This window comes from Laetiporus sulphureus, assembly GCF_001632365.1.
Source record: "Laetiporus sulphureus 93-53 unplaced genomic scaffold LAESUscaffold_41, whole genome shotgun sequence".
Classification (NCBI taxonomy): Eukaryota; Fungi; Basidiomycota; class Agaricomycetes; order Polyporales; family Laetiporaceae; genus Laetiporus; species Laetiporus sulphureus.
In genome coordinates, this window is record NW_024468550.1 from 53072 (window position 1) to 78046 (window position 24975).

Consider the following 24975-nt stretch of genomic DNA (forward strand, 5'->3'; position numbering starts at 1 on the left):
GAGCAAGCTCACAGATTCTCAAATATGAAGAGTGCGCATGATACCTGAAGCTGAAGTACGGCGCCGACGCATCTAGGGCTGCAATCTTTCTGACTGGTGCGATGGTGCGTACGGGCTGTCTGACGGTCAAATATTGTTGACAGGATCTCTCAATCCAGGTTGTCTATGTCATGGACGTTTTGGTTCCCAGAATCAGCAGCTGACTGAAAGGATTGTCACTGTTGGGTTTCAGCACCCCGCACATACATGACAGAGCTTCAGAATAGGGTTATGCCGATGCGAAAACATGTGAGCCATGAGCGCCTTAATGGAGTGAGTAAAAGCCGAGGAACGAGCATCAACTATCGCACGAGGTGGAAATTGCAACGCATACGGAATCCGTAGGTCCATCGTCACACCGCACTAGATGTCATTGTAAGATAGAAAGACTGGCGACCTATGGATAGATACCGATTAGCGTCAGCTACCAACGATCAATGCAGGTGAGCCCTCACATGTCCAGTAATTGTCGCAATGTAGCAATTGTGCAAGTAATGATACAATAAGCGAGGTCCGCACCTCTTCAGATCCAAGCCTGACCCATGGCAAACGCCCTCGATCAAAAAGGCCCGTGTCACTCGAGCATAAGTCAGAGACATTCCGTAAAGCCAAGCGGTGAGAGTTCAAGGGAACTCACCTGTAGTAAGTGATCAACTATTGGATAAATCAACTGTAAGGATTAGCACAAGCAGTCCTATCTCGACTGTAGCGACGATCACGGCCACCGCAACCACAATCTGCCCTGCAGTGGTAAACGGCCGCCCGTACGAGCGTTTTCCCGTCTGCCCGACGGTGGGGATCGCCTTCTCACATGTCTTGCCCTTGTGCAGGTCAGCGAAGTCGTGATCTGAATGGCGCCGCCGGAAGTAGGAAATGACGAAAAGCAAGACAGCTAGAACACAGTAAACGATGCCGACTTGAAAGTGTGTGGAGTCAGTGTGGCCAAATCTTGATCCAGAGAGGGGAGGACACACTTCGCGCAAACCGCTTGTCGAACAGTCGCAGAATCGTCAAGGCATATCCGAGATTCGTGAGACCGCTCCGTAAGTATGCTCCCTCGTACGTCCTTTGTCTGGCGCGTAGCTCGACTGGTAGAATGCACACAGGAAAGCTCAGGAGTAAATTTGAATGGGTGTGCGAAAAATAGACTCACTTATCTCGTTCACGTCCTCTGGGAAGAAGGAACCTTTGCGGTGGCTGCACGGTGACTTAGATACTGCTATCGTCAATAGTTCAGCACGTACCCGCCGTACGTATGATCCCCCCGTCTGGCCCCAGTCGCTGTTTCTGGTGTATCCTCGATTCCGTCATGCATTGCTGCAGCAGCGAGGGCAATCCTTAACGTGTAGCGGATAGAGGGAAAGGCGAGTGAAAGACCGACTTCATAGACGCAGCGGAGCCGGATCAATCTCGGGCGGCCCGCATAAGCGCCCGTGCAGAGTGCGTTAACATTCTTGCAGTCTGAACCCATCTTTTGCCTCACAACGCCCCACATAGCAATCATACTTTAAGCAGAGAGGTGGGAATGAATAGATTAAACCCAGATGATAGAGATACTTTCTGTGTCCTACGCAATAGATCACCTCCGCCTCGCCCTCATCTTCATAATAGCCTCCTGCTCCGCCTTCTTGTCCTTCCACCACTTCTTTACGTACTCTATGGAGTCCTTGAACGACGCAGGCTTGACGCTGTCCCGCTTTGCGATGATAGGGATGTTCAAAAACACGCGCACTGCTGGCACCCTTAGGACGGCTGTCTGTACAATGAGGCATGTGATGCCCGTAACAACATAGACCATGGTGCCCTGAGGTTCTCATCAGCCCTAGTTAATCGCGTAGGCTCATTCGGACTTACAGATGGGAAGTTCCATATCACAGGAATGGAGACGATCGAGAGCACGCGGAAGAAGTTCACCATGTGTACCGCGTACGGTGATGACACCGCCATGTCTTTGACACTGAGCTGTTGCATAGTGAGCCACACATTTGAGAGGATCTCATGTGTCGTAACATACCAACAGCTGGACGTTCATCAAAACCGCCGAAGCAATCGGCAGGATGCACATCGGATCCGCCACGGTGAGGTCCGGCAGGAACTCTATCCCGCTGTGCTTGAGCTGTTCCAGCGGGAGATCACACAGTGTTTTGATGCCGAAAAACATGCCCAACGTCACTGGGAGTTGGACAAACGGCGTTATAAGCATGCTCAGCATGCCGACGCCGGCTTTCTTGAACAGCATCTTCTGGCGCAAAGCGGACGCCTGCAGGCCCAGAGTATCGCCATTCATCTTCGCCTTCTGCATGTCCAGTCGGAGCGCAGCGAGCTCAGGCTGGTACGGAGCAAGGCGTGCGCTAGCTTGCATACTTCTGATTTGGAAGGGGAGGAGGATAATACGTGAGATGACAGTCACGCTGACGATCGTCCAGAACCACGGCATGCCGGTCGATACATGGATCAACTCAATGCTCCAGCGACAAATACCGGCTGGTGTCCAGGCGGCAAGACCGAGAGCAGCCAGATCGCCATACTGCAAAGGGTCAACGACGGCAGGGGTGGCGGACAGATCGGGCAGCGGGATGTCTCCAGGAGGGCTTGCCAGCTCTGTGATGGCCGAAGAGGCGTCGAAGACTTCAGGAGCACTGATGGAGTCTACTGAGCTGGCAGTCTCTGAAGGAAGCTCCTCTACGTCAAGCATCGCTTCTGGTGCTGCATCTTGTGTGGCAGGTTGTTCCTGTGCATCCTGCGCAGGAGTGATTTTTGAGGAGGAGGACCACCAGAAGTTACGGGAATCTCGGAGGAGCGTGATGTTTGCAGGTCGTGCAAGTGATGGTCTGGTGCTCTGTCCTACAATCAGTACATACAATAAAGAATTCACGAAGTTATACCTGGAGCACTATGCTGCTGTAAAGCCGTGGAGAACATAATGCCTGCCGCGATAGCCTGCGATGCGAGTCTCAGTGGCGACTTAGAATTTCATCAATGAACACACACCTCTGGCTCAAACGAATGAGCCGTGTCATGACTTCCCTTTCTCCTGGGACCACCGAAAGATGCAAGGGCAAGAAGGGCTTCCGCGATTAAAGCCGGAACGCGTCGCGCTAGCGGCTAAGATCGTATCTCCCTGCCCTGAACACTGCGATCAATCTCCCATTTTTCTTTTGCTTTTCCTCCTCACCGTCCCCATCGATCCTTTCATATCTGTCTTCCCTCCCTCTAGCTCTCTACTGTACACGATGTCTCTCGATCTCGCCAAGCTCGAGGCTCACCTCGCCACCCGGTCCTACGTCGAGGGGTGAGTTCTGTTCCCTTCGTACTCACCCAGAGATGGGCTCTGTGATGATCCTTTGCTATGGTCCGTGTTTCCAAGAAGCGACTAGACACCGCTGCTCAAGCATGCCGACATCTATTTACCTAGCTACTGACTCTTCGCCTTTTCTTTTATTTGAATAGCGTGTACATTAAGTGCTAATCGCGTCGTTTCTTTGCAGATACACCCCCTCGCAGGCTGACGTGCACGTCTACAAGGCAATCAGCTCCGCGCCCGATGCCTCCGCCTACCCCCATGTTACACGCTGGTGCACGCACATCAAGTCGTACGCGTCTGAGTTCGACTCCCTTCCGGGCTCGAGCACCGCCGGCGAGGCGTTCTTCGGCGCTGCTGCAGCCCCTGCTGCAGCCGCTGAGGAGGAAGAGGAGGTTGACCTCTTCGGCTCGGATGATGAGGAGGACGCCGAGGCAGAGCGCATCAAGGCAGAGCGCGTCGCCGCGTATAACGCGAAGAAAGCCAACAAGCCCAAGACAACCGCGAAGGTTCGTACCGTCTTCATTCTAGATTTCCAGTCTTCTCTCGTAGTGTCCGCTATGTGTATTTACCGTTTGGCTTCTGGTCATGCTTGCATGCAACACATTGTTGACGCTGTGTCCCTTGCGTGCTACAGTCCGTTGTAACGTTCGAGGTGAAGCCATGGGACGATGAGACCGACATGCAGAAGCTGGAAGAGTCTGTGCGCTCGGTCCAAATGGATGGCCTCGTCTGGGGTGCAAGCAAACTTGTTCCTATCGGCTACGGTATCAGGAAGCTTCAGATCACCATGGTCGTCGGTATGTATTCAGTCCGCCGCAAGGGTACATGCGTTATCTGACTGATCACCCCTTTCAGAGGACGAGCTCGTCTCGCTCGACGATGTCCAGGATCGTGTTGCCGAGTTCGACGAGTATGTACAGAGTTCCGACGTTGTTGCCATGCAGAGTAAGTCCACTGTGCGACGTTTAATCGACATTTCATCTGACTTGGGATCTGCAGAGCTCTAAGCTGATTTGCTCTCCTGTGTTGTTTTGCTTTATCATTGGAGTACGACATGAATTGGTGGCAGTGTGCTTGTGTAGGAATTCATCGCATCGTGTAACTCTAATAGAAATCGATCGTTGCATGTCCTGCAAGCGGAGAAAATCGACATTCACTACAAGTACACATGCGACATACAAGAGGCAGGCATAGCGCTCATCAACATAATGGACATTAACGTTTCCAACGTCCCAACACCGTGCGAGGACAGCCGAGCTGGCCCAACAAGAACCGACAACATGAGGACAGCGGACGATCACACAGAGACACGAAGAAAGAAGAAGGAAGAAAGCTTGAACGTCGAGAAGCATCCGGGGGCGACCTTCACTCAATCCGCGGCCTCTTCGCCTCGACCTCTCCGGACTGCTCGCCTAACGCAGCGGCCGTACCCTGCTGTGCATCTTCTCTATCTCGCTTGCCACCCTCCTTTTGTGTATCGGGGGACTTGGGCGACTTGGTCTTGTCAGCGTTAGGTGAGCTTGCGGACGTGTCGGCCGTCTTGTTACCAGCGCCTTCACCGGTCGACGACAGCGCATTTCCATTCGCAGCTGCCACCGCCGCTGCAGCAGCAGCAGCAGCTGCGCCGAGGGGCAGTCCCTGTTGGAGTCCCCTGAGCACCTCGAGTTCGCTCTCGGCGCGCTGGCGCGCGATGCGCTCCTCCTCCCACATCCGGCGCATCTCTTCGAGCTGCGCTTGGAGATCACCCATCGCCTGGTCCATGAGCAACTTCTCGAGTGTCCACTTCTCGATGTTGCGCGCCTCATTCTCCTTTAGGTGGTGAATGTACTGAACTGCGCGCGAGAGGATCGCGCCCTTGGCCTTCTCGCCCGACCCGTTCGGCACGATGCGTCCAAGCTCGTTGATCCCCTCGTTAATGTTGCCGCGCCGCCGGCGCTCAACTTCTTTCTGTGGCCGCGGTCAGGGGTCAGTGATCGAGCAGGAAATGGGAATCCACATACGTGGTTATCCTTTCTCTGTCTCGTCCATTCGTCATTCGACATAGTCGCGTTTCGACCTCCCCTCCGTCCCGCTGTCGCAGACTTCACCGCACCAACCTTCTCTGTTGAATCCCCCTCCCCGCCCGAACCACCGTTGGCAGCAGACGCAGCTTCGCCATCTCCCGCAGAGGGAACGCCGTCTGGCACGCCATCCTGGCTACGCGTGCGCATGGTTGGCTGGGCGTTTGATGGAGAGTTCTGGAGAGCAGTGTTGGCGAGTTGGCCGAGGTTAGGAGGTCCGCGAGGATGAGAAGAGGGCCCGGGCTCGTTAGCCATGACGTGGGAATGCGGGTGCTGTTGAGGGTGGACCATGTAATGCGGCGGAGGAGGTTGCTGGGGGTGGGGGATGTGACCTGGATGTGGAGGATGTCCCTGGAATGTTGTCTGCGCAAGATTCTGGAGGGCTTCCACAGCAGCTGTGTCCTTCAGGTCACCCTGTCGAAGCGTTAGAACCCAAAGCTCATATCAATGTAAGGAGGATGGGAAAGGTATCCTGATCGCGGGGACGACACTGCACGCTGAATCCCGCCCATCGCAGGTAGGCATCCGCTTGCGACTCGCAATTAGGCATCATGCAAAGGAGATCGACGCGAACGTGACCGTCGACAACGATCACGTGGAGAACGGACACAACGCGTCGCCGATCAAGAGCATTCCTCTCCGCAACGTCCTCTGCGCGCACTTGGAGCAAAAGACACGTACCCTAGGCAAGTTGATCCCAGGCAGATTCCTCAGCAACTCCATCACCTGTGCGGAGGCGAGACCAACGGGCATACCAGGTGGGACCTCGCCGCCTGGCATACCTGGCGCGGGCTGTGCGCCAGAGGCGGACTGAGGCGGGGGCGGTCCGGCAGAGATGTGTGAGAGGGTGGGATCATGTTGAGTAGGGGGCGCAGTAGCCATGGTGGATGCCGAGCGTTGAGAGCGGTTCTGTTCGAGTAGTGATCACTGGTCGATGCCGGCGGCGATGGGAGAGAAGTGGCGGCGAACCTGTCCCTTATGAGAGCTTGACGTTGATGAGTGCGGCGAGGTCGCTGTGACGGACGACGTGCGGGGTACGGGCGTCGCTGGGCGAGACGGTGCGGTGCGGGGGCGAGTTGATCACGGGGGAGAAAGACAAGGTCACGACGCCGGTCACGAGGGCCGCTATATAGCCTGCACGTGAGAACGGACACAACACAGCCAAATACGTCTCCCACACCCCGGCTCCCGCGCACGGTCCAGGTCCTCCCCACCTCTCCTCCGAGCGTCGATGCAGCTCTCCTCTGGCTACGAACGGTCTGTCGGTCGGTTAAGGCGTTCACCACTACTTCAACGCTGTCCGTGGTATGCTCAGGTGGTCATCTCACAGCGTTTGGGTGATTTTAGATTGGGCCAGGCAAATTCGCATCTATCCGTTTAGAGTATTGCTGGCGAATCAACGTGGGCCAAAGTGCGTCCGTCCTGGGCATGTTCTGTCTTGATGGCCGAGCATCCCTTCCTACTTGGCCAAGAACGATGCGGCCAACTCTGGTCAACTTCAATGGATCGCCTGTTCAGCTATGGAATGCTTAGCACCCCGCTGATATGCTTCGTCCATACCTCGTCCGATCCGTCGTTTGCTAGGAGCCCCGTTCGCCGAACTGGAGGGCAGAGCTCTATCGCTTGGAAATCAGACAGCGTCCCAAAGTTTCTCCTTTTCAGTGTTCCTGCTGGATCCGTCTTGTCCTTCGACTATTGAGGACGTTGGCAAGACTTTTCGTCATTCTCGCGACGGGATACTGCTGAACGATGGAGAGTAGCGGCGGAAGTGGAAGTTGACGATAGGAAGATTGTCGCCGAGGCAGCTGATTAGTCGCGGGCCTTCTCATATATATCCATATCGCTGCTTGAAACTTGTTTCCTTGTGCGAGCATGATGTGATGATACGCCAGAGCTCAGCACGCATTGTGTTACAAAGTGAGTGGCTGCCACATGCCTCTGACTCACCCGTGTACTTACTTGCCGCCATCCTTGTACAGCGCTTTTCTCCTACTGGCGTCGTCATGCTCTATTTTTGTTCTGTGCAACGTGGGCGGACCATAGCGCGATGATCTATTTTTTGCTTGGTATTGATTGCCGTCGAAAGATGTTAGATGTTACTCGGAGTACGAGAGCCTTACTTTCGATGCGAAGACTGAGCGAACTTGACGCTCGTCTTGCTTGCAAAGTGAGCTGCGTGGTAGGGCCGGTGGTGGCTCTGAGTTATTATCCGCCTGTGGTTGCGTGAGAGTGGGCAAGCGGTGGTTGTGGGGTGTGCGCAGCAGGCTGTGCGTCTGGTGCCCTTCAAGCTGCACCTTTGTTAATGGCCGAACAGACCCTTACTTTTGAAATCCCACATGATGTTGCGTTGGTGCGACGTCCTATATATTCGCGATGATGTACGGCATGCCACTACCGTTTCTTTTTGCCATTTCGCCAGCACAGAGTCGCTGCTCGACGCCGACAGCTGCGCTTTCCCCGTCGACGAGACCCTTCTTTGTCCGCAGTCAGCGCAGTCGTATTGAGCTCCTGCCCCCGGCAATTCAGTTAGATTTGTTGGCGTCCGTCACAAGCAAAATCTCCATACAAATACCCAGGCGGGCTGTGCCTCCCGTATAGAATCTCTCCTTCTGACCACCATCTAATACTTGTGCATCATGCGAGCTGCTCTCTTTGCGGCGTCTGTCCTTTCCTCCACTGCCTTCGCCGCCAACTACAGCCTTGTGAGGACGTACCAGGGCTCGGACTTCTTCGATGGGTGGTCGTATTATAACTACTATGATAACACCACCAGCGGTATGTGGCATTCTGAAACGGTCCGGCTTTCGCGCAGTTGGTTCTCAGCGTGATGGTGCCGCGGTGCAGGTGATGTCGAATATGTCAACGCCTCGTATGCTACGTCGGACAAGCTCGCGTACGTGACCGATGCAGGACAGACAGTCATCAAAGTGGACAACACCACCTTCGTCCCATATAACTACAAGCGTGACTCGGTGGGCACTTGACGACGCCGGCTTCTCCGTCACACCAGGCTAACCGAGCGAATGTGATACGCAGGTTCGCATCACGACGGATGACTACTTTGAAATGGGCAGCGTTATCCTCTTCGACGCCGCCCACCTTCCCTTCGGATGCTCTGTACGTCCCCTACCCATCTACCCACGCTCCCATCACACTCACACGACGGCTTGGGATATGGTAGGTTTGGCCGAGCTTCTGGACGAAGGGCCAGGACTGGCCCGCCGGCGGCGAGATCGACATCCTCGAGGCGGTCAACCAGATGACCTACAACCAATATGCGCTGCACACCAATGCGGGCTGCAATGCCTCATCGAGCGCGACGGCGAGCGGAACGATCGGCACGACGGACTGTAACGCCACTGCTGGGTGCACTTACGTGCGTTCTCTCATTTCTTGCGTATGTGAAGTGTGCTCATAATCATTTGCTCTCCGCCATGCAGGCAGAGGCCAAGTCGGACAGCTACGGCTCAGGGTTCAACTCTGCTGGCGGAGGCGTGTGGGCGACCCTTCTCGATGCCTCCGGCATTTCCATCTGGTTCTGGAGTGTGAGTCTCCCTACCTGTATGCTCTACCTTTGCTCACAAGCTAAATCCGACGCAAGCGTGCCGACATTCCGAGCTCGATCTCCACCGCGAACACTTCGATCGACATCTCCGACTGGGGCACTCCCTCGGCGAACTACTCGAGTGCGCTCTGCGACATTGAGACGTACTTTGCGGCGCAGCAGCTCGTGTTGGACATCACGCTGTGCGGTGACTGGTGCGTGCACTGGAGTCCTCAAGGAACCGGGTCATACTCACGTATATGAATTCTGGGTTCAGGGCTGGCGATCTCTCCACATACACTGAGACCTGCTCGATCGAGGGCGGCGGAGCTGGCAATGCCTCTTCCTGCGTACGTCCACCGCATAATAGCACTTGTAACATGCGGCACACAACTCACCTCTACCCACAGTACCTCCAAAACGTCTACAACTACGGCAACACGACCGCGCTCGACGACGCCTACTTCCTGATCAACTACGTCAAAGCGTTCAACGTCAACAGCAGTCTCGTCACCCCCTCGGGCTCCTCTTCCTCCATCTCGCCCACAGGCACTGCCGCGCTCGGCACGGGCGGCAACAGCTCTGGGAGCTCAAGCGGCAGCGCCTCGGGCAGCACGGGCACCAACAGCTCTTCAGGCAGCAGCAGCGGCGCGTTCGCGGATCGTCTCGGCGTGCAGTTCGCTGTGCTCGCGGGCGGTATTGGCGCGCTCGCGGCGTTGATCTTGATTTGAATGGAGTGAAGGTGAAGGCGGAGAGCATGGGCCGGGTGAGATTATAAATGGACTGTTGTCTGAAGGGACAACTGATTGATAACCCACAATCCCTCTTCGGTGACCGTCATTTTGGACTTGGTTTGCACCAGCCTATCTAGTATTTAGATACATCCTTTCTATTGTAATGGAGATCTGATTGTTGTCCGTTGGTATCAATCTCGGGGTAACTCGCCCTTCTCGAAGCGAGCAGGCTGCCGTCACTTTTACCGAAGCCGCAACACCTCATCGCCAAGGCACCAGCAACACTGAAAAGATAATTCTAGCTACTTGCGAAGTTCTTGCATGCATGGTATATAGTACACGGTCTAGCACGACCCGAAACGCCGAACATATGCGTACGTACGGTAAGGTATATAGCGCACACGAATATCAATATTAGGAAATGACACCGCTCCGAGCCGACCAGACGAAGATGCAAAGAGATGACGATGAGAGATTACTACGATACCAAAGGCCGCCGGATGTAGAGCAAGATAGATGGGCAGCCGTTTCCTAGTCGCCAATATAGATCGCGTGAGAGCGCACATCGGGGATCCTCCCCCCCCTTCCGTCATATCAAACCGCACCAAAGCGCTATCACACCTACCCGCGCAGCCTCCACCCATCGCCCTTCCGCCTCTCCCTCCCAACACCACCAAATGCCTCTCGCACGACGAGCCACAGCGCCGTGCACGACACAACATCCTTGATCTCCTCCGCAGTGAGCATCAGCCCGCCCACGCGCCCGTTCTCCTTCGTCCCGCCGCTCCAAAACTTGACCGTCTTCGGGCCCCCATTCGGGGCCGGCGACGCAGGCGGCGACGGCGGGGCGGGGCGGGCGATACCCTGCGGCGTGATGATCCGCTTGCGGACCGCGATCCGCTCGACCTCGATGTCCGGCAGCGGGAAGGGTACCTTGAGCAGCGCGACGACCTTTGGATGGTGCGGCGTCGGCACGACCACCGCGACGCGCAGGCGGATGGAGGGGCCGTGCTCGTGTGGGGGGAGGGACGCCGGCTGGGACAGCCGCGGGGGTGACGAGGGCGACGACAGCCGTCGCACGACGAGCGTGCACGTCCATGGCGTCTCCGAGTCCTCCGGGTCGCTCTCCTCCCCGTCGTCCTCGCCCTCCCTATCCCTCCGCCTCGGCCGCGCACGCGCGCTCTCCTCCGTCGACTCGCTCGTGATGATGCTGCCCGCCGGTCCTGGTGACGTGGACCGCGCCGATTCCATACTCCTCCGGACGCCCAGCGTAGACGACAATGTCCGCGACTTCTGTGTTGACGACGGAAACTGCTGATGTTGTAGCGACGGGGCGTCCGGCATGGTCCCGATGCTATTTCGGTTTCTCCGCTTGCTCCCCTCCCGCTTGACGCTCGTCTCCCTCGACCGCTCCCCACCCCCGTCTCTTCCTCGCCTCTTCGTCGAACTCTTCCCCCTTGACCACTCGAATCGCACCTCCACCGTGCTTTCCAGCCCTGGCAGTGATGTTGAGGACGTACCTCGCGCCTCCTGTAATCGCTCCTTCACGCCACTGAGCATGCTCTCCGGCTCGCCCTTCAGCCACCTCCGTACAACCCAGACATATTTGCTCGGCCGGCCGCGTGGTGGCATAGTCGGAGAGCGGAGGGATGGCTGGATGCCCAGCACGGGAGGTTGCAACGGTTCGAAAACGAGGGGAACGATGGGAAGTGCATGCGTGGACAGGAGCGATGCCCGTTTCGATCGTTTGGATAATTCTGGCACAGTCGAGGAGTTAGAAAAGGTGGATGTTGCAGGCGAGAGCGGGAGTGGTGCGGGAGTCGACATCACGCCGTTCTCCTTCTTCCTGTTGTTGAACAGTTTACCGAAGAACTTCCGGCCGTTCTGACGGGGGCCCGTTGAGGCGGTTAAGACAGTAGACGTGGCCTCCGGTGGCATCGGAGTCTGCAAGCCCTGCTCACTCGTACCCTCGGCCGTCTCCAACGACACGGCCGAAGAGGTCGGCGTATGTAGCCCAAGCGGGGACAGCGTGCCGCCGCGGCTATACGCCGACCCCGCGCTATACGCATAATCAAAGCTGATCCGCCTTCCCGTTTCGTCCACACCACTGCCGACGCCCCACACCTCGACTGGCTCGAGCACTGCCAGGCCGATTACCTCGAGCCCGCGCTTCATGAACTTTGCGATCTTCGCGTCCGTGCCAGCGTCCAGGATCACGTTCTGCATAACGTTGTGTGCCTGCAAGTTGTACAGCGGGATGATCATGCGCCGACCTGACGAACTCGACGAAGACGAGTTGATGGTCGAGAGCGAGCTGGTCGAGTAGTTCGAGTACATCGAGCGGTCGGACTGGTTTGAGCGCGTGCGCGTGAGCGTCGACTGCGATGCCTGGGGCTCGCCATCGGCGCCGGACTCGGTCGAATGGCTCGTGCTTGGCCGTTCTTTCGAGCTTGGTGGGACAAGCTGGACCTGGAGGTTCAACGGGTGATTGGTTTTGGATGGCGGCGGGCGAACAACTATGAAGGACTGTGGGGGGAACGTCAGCGTCATGTTGCAAAGAATTATGCAAGCTGAAGCGGTTCAGGTCTGAGTGCAGTTATATTGTGATGGATGGCAAGCAGCGAAAGCTTAATGGACAGCCCCCAACGAAATTCTGATTCAGACCATCCGCCGAAGGGAGCGCCAAATGACAAACTCAACCTCATCGCTAGAGCTGGGCGCATCAAATGCGTGAGCCTGCAGTGCAACCCGACCAGCACGCAATGTCATCGAGCAATGCGCCGCCCGCGCGGCAACATCCGTTCTGCCGAGCACAGCACCTGACCCGTACATGCCTCGGTACCGAATAGACCTGCGCCTCCTCCAACTTTGTATGACGTGCGTGCGATAGTGGCACGGCTGCTGCATCAGAGCCAATCAACCTTGACGGCGCTCGCAGCAGGGTCGCGCGCTGAGACACGTCCTGCCCACCGCGCTCAAAGTCATTGGAGGGCGATGCTACGGAGTTGTGCCAGCGAGTGGACGACGACGCAAAGGGGAGGAGAGGGAGATAGTGAGGCGCACGGGCGATGGGCAAACGTACGGTATTCATCAAATATGATGCGTAGCATGATAGTTAGGAAGCTGAGAACGAGAGTGTACGGGTGCAGACGCGGGCGCGAGTATCACCGTCCAGCGAAGCGAGCGGAGAACGCAACGACAGTCAGATGTTGGCCGGCCAGTAGAATAAAAGTCGCAAGGAGAGCATGTTTCAAGAGAAATAGCAAATTCGAGGCGCTGAGGAGCGAAGAAGCTACGTGCCGCTAGTCCGTAGTTACCTCCGCAGCGAACGTAATGAGTCCAGCGATGTCGACATTCGTCGAAAGCATCAATACGGCGAATCTGTGCAATAAAGCAAACGAGCAGAAGCAGATTGCTGATACTAACCTCATTTGTCCTCTCTCTTTTCTTCTTTACTCCTTGTTCGTCGACTACGGCCGGCACCTCTCTCGGTGGTGGTTCAGGACTTGGTTCCTCTGGCGATTCGGGCGTCGGGGACAGCTTCTCCGTGGATGGACCTGAGCCAAATGGATGCAGCGCTGAGGGCAGGAAGGAGGTAATTGTTTGAAACATGGCGACAGCAGGCGAGAGGAGGTCATGAACATGGATCTAAGTAGTGAAAGCAATGGGCGTCATTTAATCCACTGCAATTGGCTAGATTCCCACGTGCTCGCAGCCACAATGCACGTGGCGATAATATCCGTACCGCCGTTACCCCTTACTGTTTGCTCGTCTCTATGCAAGATCTTTGCTTGAACATCCGGCAATGCTTCATTCTGGCCAGCAAATCCATCGTCCGATTTGTCTGTTTGGGTTTGAGCGGTTTGCTGCTGCTGCTGCCTTTCTCTCCTGCGGATGACGCATGCGCATGGCTGTGTCAGACTGATTTCGCATCGCGCTTACCGGTCTCCGCTCCGTGCCAGGAAAAAGACATTTGTCAAAATCGATTACCCCCATCTTATCGGACGCGACTCTCTCCGGCTGCCCCAAGTACGATCCATATCTGGATACGGGAGACCACCGATTGATGTCGTGATGGTGGCCCCCTATCGACTCCGTTGAAAACGGTATATAATCCCGGGAGTAAGCTCTTGCAGCTCAACAGATGATCCTGTGTGCTGGTGGATTTGAAGGCTACAAGATCCACGACTCGCACGATTGGTCGCGATATTCCACGAAGTATGCAAGAATTCCGTGGTACGATCGGCTGAAACGACACTCGAGCAGCAGCAATATTGTCAGCCTGATCTGAAGCCGTCTTGGCGATAACGCACAGTCCACGATGCCGAGTCACACAGGGGTCGCAAATCGCGTACATACGGCATCGGGAAATGGATCCATCACCAACTAGCGCCGAGCGTAGACGGCTTGGCGCTCGTGAGCGTTCTCAAGTCGAGTAGCTCAGGCTAATGTCTACGTGACTTCGACTCGTTCGCATCTGCGTCTCCTTACGCAACGCTAGAAGCAAGTCATTGTTACTGTGTGCTGCTTGACTGGTGGCGATCACGAGGCGGGGTTTGTGCAAAAAGCCTCCAATGTACACTACTGCGATTCTAATGCATTGCGCGATATTCGAATTAGTCTGACATATCAATAAAGAATCTGATATTCTCATCGGCTGAGTATGACCGTATTTCACAGCAGGCGCGCACCGTTGCATTGAATGCAACAAACACTCTCTAATAATTGCGCGAGAGTTAGTGACCTAACAAAGATTAGCACATTCGGCTCGTGCATATGTGCATGGGAAAGATTGAGCCATTGACGGACAAGTCTGACACTGACCAGCCATCAAGATGCGATAAAATAACCTAACATGACGTTCATATCTGGGCGGCCAATGCAAGCAAATGGGATCATATCATCACGTACATCATTTATGACGGATGCCTCTGCCTCCCATCTGGTGTGCTATGGTGGGTGTTTCTTCTTCTGAGGTCTTTGCCAATTCAGTCGTTTTCGTCTCATCTACAACTTCTATTGCCATATAAATTTGGACATTGTGGGCTTGCGGCATTAGGAAATGCAAAGAGTATCAGTCCGCCATTAATGGCGGTTTAGAAAACTGTGAAGGACTGCTATCATAGCTTTCGATTTACAACGGGTACGAAGTGCATATATACTTTTCTTAAAAAACGCGAGCTTTCGACGCCACCGACGCGTCGCGTCGCATGCACGTGCCACACGCGTCGGTGGCTGGCAACTTTCCCACAAGAGAAAGCCAGACGCCACGTGGTGACCCGACGACGGGCGGGAGAAACAAACGCTCACGCTCACACCGCGCTCGTGGTCTCCCTCGACGCTCAAATCCCTCCGCTCTTTCATTCCACGTTCCTTTCACGATGAAGTCAGCTACAGTTGCACTATCACTCGTCGCAGCAGCGTGGGCGTCCACGGTGAGCCTAAATTTCCCCGCCTGCGCAGCATCCGCAGCGGGCTGATGGTGATCGCAACGCACAGTCCTCCTCCTCCGCACTCATCCCTGCCGGTATCAGCGCGGGCTGCACGACCTTCCTCACCTCCTTCAACTCCGACTCGACCCTCGCAGCCTGCACCGCCCCGCTCATCAGCGCCACCGCGCAGTTCGGCGCGACCGCAAACGCAAGCGCGTCCCCGACCTCGTCCACCGTCAAGACCGCCCTCGCCGACCTGTGCGGCGCGTCGTCCGCATGCAGCCCCACGACCATCCGCTCGACCCTCACGGGGATGTACGCTGCCTGCGTCGACGAGCTCACGAGCGGTTTGAACGCGGACGTGCTGAGGACGTACGACGTGCTCTATTCGATCGTCCCGCTGGCGAATGCGATGTGCAGCAAGGACGATAGCGGCGATTACTGCGTGCTCGACATCAGTGCCAGCGGGAACAGCAGCAGCAGCAGCAACTCTACGAACGACGCCGCCGCGTCGCACAGCAGCAGCACCTTCAGCAACATCTCCCAGTACCTCTGGTCCTCCTCATCCTCCTCCTCTAGCTCGTCCAATTCCTCGCTCGCGCGCCGCGACGACTCCACACAGACACCCATCAGCATCGTCCCAAACGTGACCACCTTCAGCAGCAACAACATCCTCTTCCTCTTCCTCTCGCCAGACCTCTCCTCCTCCGAGCTCTGCACCTCCTGCGCGCGCAACGTCCTCTCCGCCTACATCGACTTTGAGAGCACCGTCCCGTACGCGCCCGGCCTCGCCGTGAGCACGCTCATGAAGGGCCAGACGGCGCTGTACAAGTCCGTCATGAACATATGCGGCGAGAACTTCCTCAGCGGCGCCGCGGAGGCCGCGGGCTCGCTCTCCGGTGGACTGCTCGGTAACGGCGCACACAGGAGCGTTGGCGGCGTCGGTTCAACGTATGTCGCTGCACTCGCGGGAGTCGCCGCGTTCGCGATGGCGGCCTCCACGGTGCTGTGAAACGCCCGCACGTGCGGTGCTTTGTACTTGCTATGAGTGTGCGGAGGCTTGTCTCTCGAACTACCATTCTCACAGACTAATATACCCGCACGCACCGACTTACCTTACTTCGGACTGGGCTCGCGAAGGGACGCGTAATAGTATTGTTATTGACCTGTTCGGTTAGCTTCCCTACGTTCATAGTCCAGTATGCACCGAGGGATCCATCCACTCTGATAACTATGCAACGTAGCGAAAAAAACTGTAAGTGAGGCTGACCCGGCGGGGCTTCACGACTCCAACCCCGCCATCTCATAATCCATCGGTACGTCCTTCCTTTCCATCCACGCAGCGTCCTCGCTGCCCAGATCCACGCCCTTCCCGCAATCCAGCCGGCGGCGCGAAGGCAGCTCCTTCAGCTCCACATGCATACCGTCCTCCTTTTCCTTGCGATCGTCCGAGCAGCCGCCGCCCGTTCCAGCCGACCCACACACGATGTAATGCTCTCCATGCCAGCCGACAAAGTCGAGCAAAGGCAGCGCAGCGGCGACGCTCCGCGCGTTCGCGAGCCACTCCTCCGTCTGACGCGTGTGCTCCTTATCTGACATGAGCGTCGGCTGCGGCCGCGCCGCGCTGTGCGAGCGCAGGTGCAGCATCGAGAGAGAAGGGAATGCCCGGAAAGCTGTGGCGTATAGGTGCTGTGGGATGCAAGTCAGCGCATGTTTTTTTTGCACGCAGCAAGCGGAACACGCACCAGAGGGCTGGCAGACGTGCATGCTACATGCAGAGCGACCATGTTCTCTGGGATGGCATCCACCAACGCATCCACGATCTCCCTATCCAGGCGGTCGAACTTGACTCGCAATACCCTAAGTCCTGTCAGCCCACCCAGGACACCCTGCACGCGCTCCCACGGACAACCGCCCAAGTCAAGCCTTCTCAGCGCAGGCCTCATCCTCACAAACTGCGACACAGCCTCATACAACCCCCGCTGATCATCCATCCCCACCATCACAAACCGAAACGCCTCAAGCAGCGGCAACATGGCATGCCGCGCCCGCCCCCCTTCCTCCTCAACGAGATAATCCGCCGCAAACACCGCGCGCGCCGCCTCGGGCTCCTCGAACGTCCCGTGCAGCGTGAGCGAGCGCAGCGCGCCCGCATGCGCGATCCGCGCGAGCACCGCGTGCGAGATCCGCGTGTCGACGAGGTCGAGGTGCGTCAGCGACCGGATCGTCCCCGACTGGAACGCCCCGTCCCACGAGTGCGGCCGCTGCAGGTGCGCGCCGAGCGTCAGGTGCCGCAGCGTCCCCGCGTTGTGGTCCAGCACGCTCCGCACCTCGCCCATGTCCGCGAAGCCGTCGTCGTCCTCGGCGCGCAGGCAGAATCGGTGCAGGTTGCGTAGGCCGGACTGTGAGCACAGCAGAGATCAGCGCCGACGGCGAGACGGCAGAGTAGAGGGAAACCGACGTACCACGCCGACAGCGTCAAAGTGCCAGCCGATCAGCCCGAGGCCTTGCAGACGGGGATGGCTCGAGAGCAGCGTGCGCACCATCTCGACGCGCATCTCCGGGTATCCGATCCACTCGAACTCACGAAGAGCGGCGAAAGCAGGCAATGCAGCGCGGAACAGTCCTGCGACACAGTCAGCGGTACGGCAAAGTCTGAGAGGGTGAAGAAGGCCGCACTGAGGATAAGGTCGAACATGTCCCCCTCTTCGTAAGCCCAATGCAGCCTGAGCGTCCGCACCCGGGCAGCAAACGTCGCGTCCGCCTTGACGCGATCGAGCACGTCCAGTCCGCGATTCACGCTCTCCTGGTCATCCCCGCCAAAGTAAAGGTCGAGCGTGTGAAAGATCCGCCGCGCTGCAATGTCGTGATAGAACGAAGAGACGGACAACCATGTGCGCAGGTGGTACCGCGGAATAAAGCGGGCGATGTGCTCCCAAACCTCGGCGGGAGCACGGCGCCACGCTGGCTCGTGAAGGTGGTGTATCTAAAATGAGTAGCGTCAGACAAGAGGCCGTGAACTGCGGCTCTGGGAAAGCGGAGAAAATGCGATGACGTGCGCGACCCCGGGGTGCGTCAGCTGAACCGATGCTTTAGGTAGTGAGGGGTGACTGAATAGAGAAGCGGGTCAAATATGTCGTCACATATGCTTTAGACGTGTTAGAAGTCCTCGCGCGGTTGTCGGAGGCTTTTCCTACAAGGCAAGCATACAGGCTTGATGTCAAGCCTACCAGAGGTGTCTGCCTCGTCTAAGGGCGTGAGGATGGCTCAATAACCTCTGCCTGGGCGTCGGCAGCACGAAAATTGCCTGTGTAAAAAATTATGTTGTACGGCGACTAAAACTCACCAAAAATGTGCGCTCTCGCCGTGGTCGTGTGCCAGTACGCGGAGAGCGCAATTGTGCAGCCGAGAAAAAATCTGCATCGACCATGCATCAGCAACAATGTCATGAGCATGTACGGTCAAAATGAAACGAGACAGAACACGGAAGACTTGATTGCCGAAGATAGGCCGCCGAAATACAAGCACGAGGAAAGTGTCTGAAAAAAATCTGACCGTACCCAGGGCCGAGGAAACAAGGCATGAAGTGAACTAGGAGAAGCCTTGTCACCGTGATGAATCATGCCTTGTTTGGAAAACACCGCATTCCATCCGCAGAAAATTTTCTTCAATGTGAACCACGCACACATCGACCACCTCATATTGCATGCGCTCGAGATGAGAAGACCTCATTACGCCCAGCATAGGGCGCCATCTCTAGCCAGAACAATAGCGCATAATGCATGAACCGCAGAGCTAGAAACGGACGCCATGCACCATGAGATAGTCATCCATTATGCATAGCTTGGGTCAGAAACGAACGCATCGAGTCTGCCGGGACCGCTCATGTTGGGAAAACACCGCATCCCGTGCATGAGTGATTTTCTCCGAGATGAGCAACGCGTATATGACCATCCCGTATGGAGAGCGCTCGAGCTGAGGAAAACCTCATAACACCCAGCATAAGTGAGGTTGGGAGCGCCATCTCTAGCCAGAATCCTATCCCATAACACGTGAATGTAAGAGCGAGAGACAGACGCCATGCATTATGAGATGGTCATCCACCGTGCATAGCTCGATGCAGAAACGAATGCACTGAATTTTCCACAACGCCAGGCTCTCTCTCATAACACGAAGGCATAGCCGTGAACGGCTGCTGTGCAACACGAGATAGCGACTGACGTCTTCGCACCTTGTTGCGCTTTAGCGAGGAGCATCTCCCCAGCGGCTTTCCGTGCATTCGCTCGAATGCGTAGTGCCTTCCTGAGGTCTTCCTGAGCGATGTCAGGGGTACGCAAGTACACGTCCAAGTAACGTTCCACGTCGGGGCCATATCTGTTGTTAACGTCAGCCCAGGACAATCTCATCCATGAATGAATTCAAAAAAAAAAAAGAGGAAAAAGGCAATGACTGCTGTAGACGAAGAGGCTCTGTCAAACACAGCAGCCTGATCAGACCTCCCGATACAGTCGCGGCAGTTGAAATCAAAGGCAAACCCAGTCTGGCACGAACACAAGCAAAGATCACGCACCTCTCGGCCTCAATCAACGCAACACAAATATCAAGCAACATTCTCGCCTTCCCCGCACACGTCAGCGACTTGACAGCACTGCAAGCGGCCGCGGTGAGCTCGTCGACGCCGCCGTTCTGCATAGCGAGCGCAGGGAATTACAGTGGTGGGAGTGGGGATACGATGGATGCCAGCATGGCGGCGGTGGAAGGGAGGGGCCCCGGACCCTCGCGCCAGGGCTGGGGATCGTGCCGGCGTGCGATGCCAATGCGCCGGGTCGAGTCGCGCACCAAAGGAGTGGGCAGGGGTTGAACCGCGGCTTGCGGCAAAGACGCTGCCAGTAGATCTCCGCCCTCCACCGTTCCGAGTCCGAGGGAGAGAGAGATGGTCACCATGCCCGTCGCCGGATAAAGCAAGAGACGAACGGAATAACGGGTTTTGTTACCTCACATTGCACTGGGAAGCTTGGGACGAATAGATGGGGTTCTTGTTGGCTGGATGCTTGTCCTTATCGGGCCCGGAGCGTTCCATTCGAGTGGTCGCTGCAACGCCGCTGCCTCGCGGTCTGCTGCCTTCCTCGTTGCCTGCTCCACATAGTACATGTCAGATGATGCTAGCTATCCACTGTAAGGGTGTGTCAGGCGCCCGACATTTATGTGTCCAGCGCCAACGACAATATGACAACGCTGCTCTGATGGCGGCCTACAAACGACTCATCGAACCTTTTTCATCACAAGTGTGATCACAGGTGCAGAGTCTAGACAATTTACACTACAGAACTTTCCCAGCCAGGGCTCTACTGATCGCCACTCCTTCCTTCCAGATTACGGGCGCCTGTGCGGTCCGCGCGCGGTCCCAAATCTTCCACGCCACCGACATTGTCCCACGCCACGCTCAAATCCGTCGATGCGCCCACGTGACCGACGCGTCGCCCTCACGTGACCGACACGTCCCCGTCTCGGGGTCCCCGGACACGTCTCTGAGTGGCGGTTGCGGCAGTGGGAATGCAGGGGGCTGGTGTAAGGGATGGGAGATAAATTAGTACGATGTCGGTGTACAGTTACAGGCATGACATACACAGGGCTTGACATATATAGCAGTTCAATGTAGTATGTGAAAGGAAACCTTACAAAACCTAGTAATTCCGGACCGTCAATCTGTCCAGATTCAGAACTTCTTCCTCCACAGCACCTCCGCCTCGACCTTGACGCCCGCATACATGTCCTCCGTCTTCTTCACCGGCTTCCACCCAATCGACCGACCGCGATCCGCCCGGCAGCGCGACGTGCTCCCAAACAACCACCCATTAGCCTACCAGGCGACAACCACGATAAGCATTTGCGATCAGCAACAGCAGCACAATCGTACCTCGGCGCGGAAATACTTGGGCAGTTCCTCCTCCGTGAATGATGATATCTCATCGTTCTCGATAGCTCCGAGCTCCACCAACGCAGTAACGACCGCCTTGGTCAAGTCATACCAGCAATACTCTCCATTCTCCGCGAAATAGAAACCTTCCCAGCCATGCCCGACATGTTCAGGGTCGCGCCGGATCGCGTCAAACAACACGACATACAGGTCCGCCACTGCGCGGGCGGATAGCTTCATCAGACGATTACAGCGAAAGAGCTCCGCTCGACGCACCGTCATCGATGTCCACGTCGGGCCACACCGACTTGCCAAGCCCGACGACCCCGCCTTGCTTCCGCTGGATCGCTGCGAGGATCATCCAGGGAATCGCAATCGAGTACGGATTGGAGATGCCCGCCTCGACGAGAGCGTGGTTCGCGACACCGTGGATTTGGGACGGGAATACGATGTGCGTCCGAGCGTATTCTACGAAAAGCATCCTGTGAGAGGACGCGCTAAAGTTATGTGGGACTACACAAGGTACCCTGCTGGTCGGCCGCAATGACGGCGAGATCGACCTTGCGATGAATAGCGGTCTCCGGGATCGCCTTCAACTGCTCGACGTCCAGGTCTGAATAAACCTTGTCCGCAACGTACATCCCCCTCGTATCCTCGCTTAGGACGCCTGCAAACACTAAGCGTCCCCTCTCGGTGCATCAGCAAAGGTGCTCACCTGTGCCCGACTAGACACACGCATTCACGCGCTCAACCAGGAATCTCGCCTCTCAGATGTACGATACTCACGGTATGAATCAAAATTGGCAAATCTCCGAGCGACTCATGCCTCTTCTTCAGCCCCCGCAGGATCGCCTGCATCGCGGGCAGATAGTCTGAATCTGCCTGCAACACCATGCACATGAACGTCAATCCGGACCCAGAACGAACCACCACGACTTACACAAGAGAACACGACATCCGCTTGCTCCGACAACGCCTCAAGCTTGTCAAAGTCATCGAGCGACCCCACCACGCTCCTAACCCCGAACGCCTCGAGCTTCCTCGCCTTCTCCGGAGAGCGCACGAGCGCAGTGATGTCGAACGTCCCCACGTCGGGGTGCCGCAGCAAATGCGCTAGCACAGTCCCACTGATGTAGCCTGAACAAACAGATCGACACCATTTACGAGTTGCAATATAGAAAGCACCCGAGTTCGCAAACGCACCCGCCGCACCAGTCAAAAAGATACTCGTCTTGGAGGCCGCCATGCTTCGCCCAGCTGTACGTGAGTTGGAATGGCAATGGAGTCTTCGAGTACATTCTTTGCTTCTTTATACGCTGCAAACCAGCAGGGGGATACTTACAGCGTACAGTAAGCCACTTCTCCGATCTTGGCCGGGGATTGATCATCCGTTGACGTTTTTGAGTCTTGACTAAGAGTCTAGTGCATCTGATGGTCGGGCAACAAGCTTTGGAAAGAGTGCTCGCGTTGTCTTATGTGCGACATTCCGCGATGAGGCCTGAGGCCTGAGGGCTTGAGTGTTCGCTGGGGAGAGCTACTGAAGAGACGGAGTCGATCGATGGCCAAAATAGTGTTACTTTGTCGGTGACGACAAGGGCACATGACATTGTAGATCACATATGACGTCATCAACTTCGTCCGCGTCCGCTTCCAGCGTTTAACGTAGCACTACAATATTCTGCTTCATGCTTACTGATTAAGCCTTGATCATGGGCATGAAAAAGTAAGTAGTTCACAGCAAAAGCAAGGCCAGCACGATGATCGTGGTATCAGCTGGCATGTAGCACGGTCATGAATCCACAACATATTGCGACGCAAAAATAGCACCGCATTCTGTCCGCCGTGATTCTCCACTTACTGTTGTACATGATCGAATTCTTCCTCAGCGATTCTGTGCCATACGAACCCCATCACGAAGTGGACAGCTTCAGACCACCCTCCTCCTGCGCCTCCTTCCACAGCGACTGCACCTCCGGCTTGATGCTCGCGATCATGTCCTTCGTCGTCTTCCTCGGCTTCCACCCAATCGAGCGCCCGCGGTCCGCGGTGCAGCGCACGTTGCTCCCATAGTACAATCCAATTGCCTGACATCCAGATACACGTTGAACAATAGCACCGGACTGGCGATTTAGGGTGAGACGCACCTCTGAGCCCCAGAACTTGACCAGCTCCTCCGTGGTGAACGTCGTCGGCTCGTCGCTCCCGCCGAGGCCGAGCTCGACGAACGCCACGGCAATCGCCTTGCTGATGTCGTACCACGAGTGCTCGCCATTTTCGCCAAAGTGGAAGCCCTCCCAGCCGTGCCCGAGCTCCGGGTCGCGCGTGACCGTATCGAAGATCGTGATGTACAGCTCCGCCACTGTATTGCTGTGTGAGCAAGGGCATGGAGAGAGGGAGGTAATGCACGCGCGCTTACGGTCATCGATGTGCACGTCAGGCCAGAGTGACTTGCCGAGGCCCACCATGCCGGCTTGCTTCCGCTCAATCGAGACGCGGATGATGTTGGGGATTTGGATCGAGTGTGGGTTCGAGATGCCCGCCTGTGCGAGGGGGTGGGTGGCAATGCCATAGATGGTGGACGGGAGCACGATGTACGTCTTTGTATATCCTGCAACGCTGTCAGAGAACACATCAGGGTGTGATGAGACGATGACTGCTACCTTGTTGGTCAGCGGCGACAACTGTGAGGTCAACATTGCGATGAAAAGCGGTCTCCGGGATGGACTTGATCTGCTCTACGTTCGTGTCTGAGTAGGACGTCTCCGACGCATACATTCCTTTGGTCCCTTCAGCGATTTCACCTATGGCACATGTTCAGCCGTGACACTGTCACACATATAGCGTTGACAAGTAGATCCTGACCTGTACCAGACTATTTGAATGCAGCAACACCCTATGAGATGCAGAGGCTGAAGGTAATAGGTGATAACTCACCGTATGAATCAAAATAGGCAGATCGCCGACAGACGCATGTCTCTTTCTCTGTCCTTGCAATATCGCTTGAATAGCAGGCAAGTTATCCGCGTCCGCCTAAAGCACCAAGCGACCCGGTCAATGTACGAGCTCCAGACACTCGAAGCCCAACGAAAGCGCATCCACTCACGCAAGAAAAGACAACGTGCGACTGCTCCGCCAGCGACTCGAGCTTGTCCAGATCGTCATGCGTCCCCACCACCGCCTTCACCCCAAAGGTCTCGAGCTTCTTGGCCTTGTTCGCATCGCGCGTCAGGACCGTGATATCGAACGTCTCTGCACTCGGGTGCTTCAGCAGACGGGCGAGCACAGCGCCACCGATATAGCCTGAATGAACAAAGTTGTCGACAATTTGATCGTCCAGCAGTACGGAACCACGCGTACCTGTTGCTCCAGTCAGGAAGATCGCCGTCTTAGAGGTCGCCATGCTTTGTAGGGTATCAAGCGCAGAGGCAATTGAATCGCTACGCCTTTATAGAGTTCTTTGTGGGGTAAAGCGCTTCCAGCAAATAGTTGTACAGTCAGCTTTCTCGGGCATTCACGAACGCCCTTAGCTGGCTGCAGATGGTATTTGGCGTGATGCCGAGAAGAGTGGCGTCTTCGGACTGACTAATGACCTCAAAGATAGACGCGAACGATAAGTCAATGCATGCAGATCGCGCAGGCTCTGGAGACGAGAGTCCGGAATGTGCAGTGTGGCCCTCAGATGCACCGTCAGGGGGTCGCCATGTTTGAGGAGGTCGCTTCGCTTGTTGCCGAGCTCTCACATTCACTACGGAAGCACACAAAGACGCTAGTACTTATTCCAAGAAGCTTTATTGACGTGTAAAGAAGACAGAGAATTCTCATAGCAAGGCACAATATGACGAATTTGAAAGATCAGGGAGTGAGATCATGATGAGAATTAGTATCCCAAGAGCCAGTGGCATTCGCAGTAGTAGAGCAATCGTGTATACCCAATCATATGCTCAA

General features: G+C 56.1%; 12 protein-coding genes across 12 annotated transcripts; 4 read left to right on the forward strand and 8 right to left on the reverse strand.

The window, feature by feature from the left end:
- Window positions 1-689: 689 nt before the first annotated feature.
- On the reverse strand, window positions 690-1354 carry LAESUDRAFT_762046 (uncharacterized protein; the record flags this gene model as incomplete). The annotated part of the gene is made up of 4 exons (XM_040913020.1): window positions 690-955; window positions 1014-1127; window positions 1193-1236; window positions 1284-1354. 4 exons carry the CDS (start codon window positions 1352-1354, stop codon window positions 690-692), a joined length of 495 nt encoding a protein of 164 aa, XP_040761000.1.
- A 294-nt stretch (window positions 1355-1648) lies between these two features.
- LAESUDRAFT_603008 (uncharacterized protein) lies at window positions 1649-2617 on the reverse strand (the record flags this gene model as incomplete). The annotated part of the gene is made up of 3 exons (XM_040903085.1): window positions 1649-1843; window positions 1894-2001; window positions 2054-2617. Coding segments are annotated over 3 exons (867 nt in total), but the record flags the coding sequence as incomplete, so codon positions are not given.
- Window positions 2618-3222: 605 nt separating this feature from the next.
- On the forward strand, window positions 3223-4536 carry LAESUDRAFT_729301 (uncharacterized protein). The gene is made up of 5 exons (XM_040909610.1): window positions 3223-3331; window positions 3528-3849; window positions 3978-4140; window positions 4199-4288; window positions 4343-4536. Exons 1-5 carry the CDS (start codon window positions 3273-3275, stop codon window positions 4348-4350), a joined length of 642 nt encoding a protein of 213 aa, XP_040761002.1. The 5' UTR covers window positions 3223-3272; the 3' UTR covers window positions 4351-4536.
- Window positions 4388-6488, reverse strand: LAESUDRAFT_704857 (uncharacterized protein). The gene is made up of 3 exons (XM_040906564.1): window positions 6085-6488; window positions 5344-5817; window positions 4388-5290 (listed from the first exon to the last, which is right to left on the reverse strand). Exons 1-3 carry the CDS (start codon window positions 6283-6285, stop codon window positions 4709-4711), a joined length of 1257 nt encoding a protein of 418 aa, XP_040761003.1. The 5' UTR covers window positions 6286-6488; the 3' UTR covers window positions 4388-4708.
- A 705-nt stretch (window positions 6489-7193) lies between these two features.
- On the forward strand, window positions 7194-7858 carry LAESUDRAFT_371334 (uncharacterized protein). The gene is made up of 3 exons (XM_040902211.1): window positions 7194-7320; window positions 7383-7670; window positions 7718-7858. The coding sequence occupies exons 1-2, from the start codon at window positions 7284-7286 to the stop codon at window positions 7628-7630; spliced, it is 285 nt and encodes a 94-aa protein (XP_040761004.1). The 5' UTR covers window positions 7194-7283; the 3' UTR covers window positions 7631-7670; window positions 7718-7858.
- On the forward strand, window positions 7859-9962 carry LAESUDRAFT_371458 (glycoside hydrolase family 16 protein). Its single transcript, XM_040902212.1, has 8 exons — window positions 7859-8178; window positions 8248-8375; window positions 8440-8520; window positions 8585-8779; window positions 8844-8948; window positions 9005-9162; window positions 9225-9297; window positions 9358-9962. The coding sequence occupies exons 1-8, from the start codon at window positions 8040-8042 to the stop codon at window positions 9676-9678; spliced, it is 1200 nt and encodes a 399-aa protein (XP_040761005.1). The 5' UTR covers window positions 7859-8039; the 3' UTR covers window positions 9679-9962.
- Window positions 9963-10302: 340 nt separating this feature from the next.
- LAESUDRAFT_716282 (uncharacterized protein) lies at window positions 10303-13293 on the reverse strand (the record flags this gene model as incomplete). The annotated part of the gene is made up of 5 exons (XM_040907235.1): window positions 10303-12207; window positions 12346-12417; window positions 12512-12678; window positions 12999-13062; window positions 13108-13293. The coding sequence occupies 5 exons, from the start codon at window positions 13291-13293 to the stop codon at window positions 10303-10305; spliced, it is 2394 nt and encodes a 797-aa protein (XP_040761006.1).
- Window positions 13294-15062: 1769 nt separating this feature from the next.
- LAESUDRAFT_762052 (uncharacterized protein) lies at window positions 15063-16125 on the forward strand (the record flags this gene model as incomplete). The annotated part of the gene is made up of 2 exons (XM_040913021.1): window positions 15063-15116; window positions 15181-16125. The coding sequence occupies 2 exons, from the start codon at window positions 15063-15065 to the stop codon at window positions 16123-16125; spliced, it is 999 nt and encodes a 332-aa protein (XP_040761007.1).
- A 269-nt stretch (window positions 16126-16394) lies between these two features.
- LAESUDRAFT_659991 (uncharacterized protein) lies at window positions 16395-19805 on the reverse strand (the record flags this gene model as incomplete). Its single annotated transcript, XM_040904841.1, has 6 exons — window positions 16395-16802; window positions 16859-17515; window positions 17579-17739; window positions 17793-18099; window positions 19286-19487; window positions 19684-19805. 6 exons carry the CDS (start codon window positions 19803-19805, stop codon window positions 16395-16397), a joined length of 1857 nt encoding a protein of 618 aa, XP_040761008.1.
- Window positions 19804-20093, reverse strand: LAESUDRAFT_729307 (uncharacterized protein). Its single transcript, XM_040909611.1, has one exon. It carries the CDS (start codon window positions 20055-20057, stop codon window positions 19821-19823), a length of 237 nt encoding a protein of 78 aa, XP_040761009.1. The 5' UTR covers window positions 20058-20093; the 3' UTR covers window positions 19804-19820.
- Window positions 20094-20675: 582 nt separating this feature from the next.
- LAESUDRAFT_814760 (NAD(P)-binding protein) lies at window positions 20676-22485 on the reverse strand. The gene is made up of 9 exons (XM_040914624.1): window positions 22373-22485; window positions 22234-22316; window positions 21971-22167; window positions 21817-21912; window positions 21746-21755; window positions 21557-21697; window positions 21307-21498; window positions 21031-21248; window positions 20676-20973 (listed from the first exon to the last, which is right to left on the reverse strand). The coding sequence occupies exons 2-9, from the start codon at window positions 22274-22276 to the stop codon at window positions 20830-20832; spliced, it is 1041 nt and encodes a 346-aa protein (XP_040761010.1). The 5' UTR covers window positions 22277-22316; window positions 22373-22485; the 3' UTR covers window positions 20676-20829.
- A 132-nt stretch (window positions 22486-22617) lies between these two features.
- Window positions 22618-24723, reverse strand: LAESUDRAFT_729308 (NAD(P)-binding protein). Its single transcript, XM_040909612.1, has 8 exons — window positions 24388-24723; window positions 24134-24330; window positions 23965-24060; window positions 23893-23902; window positions 23691-23831; window positions 23447-23638; window positions 23175-23389; window positions 22618-23114 (listed from the first exon to the last, which is right to left on the reverse strand). The coding sequence occupies exons 1-8, from the start codon at window positions 24428-24430 to the stop codon at window positions 22941-22943; spliced, it is 1068 nt and encodes a 355-aa protein (XP_040761011.1). The 5' UTR covers window positions 24431-24723; the 3' UTR covers window positions 22618-22940.
- Between the last annotated feature and the right edge of the window lie 252 nt (window positions 24724-24975).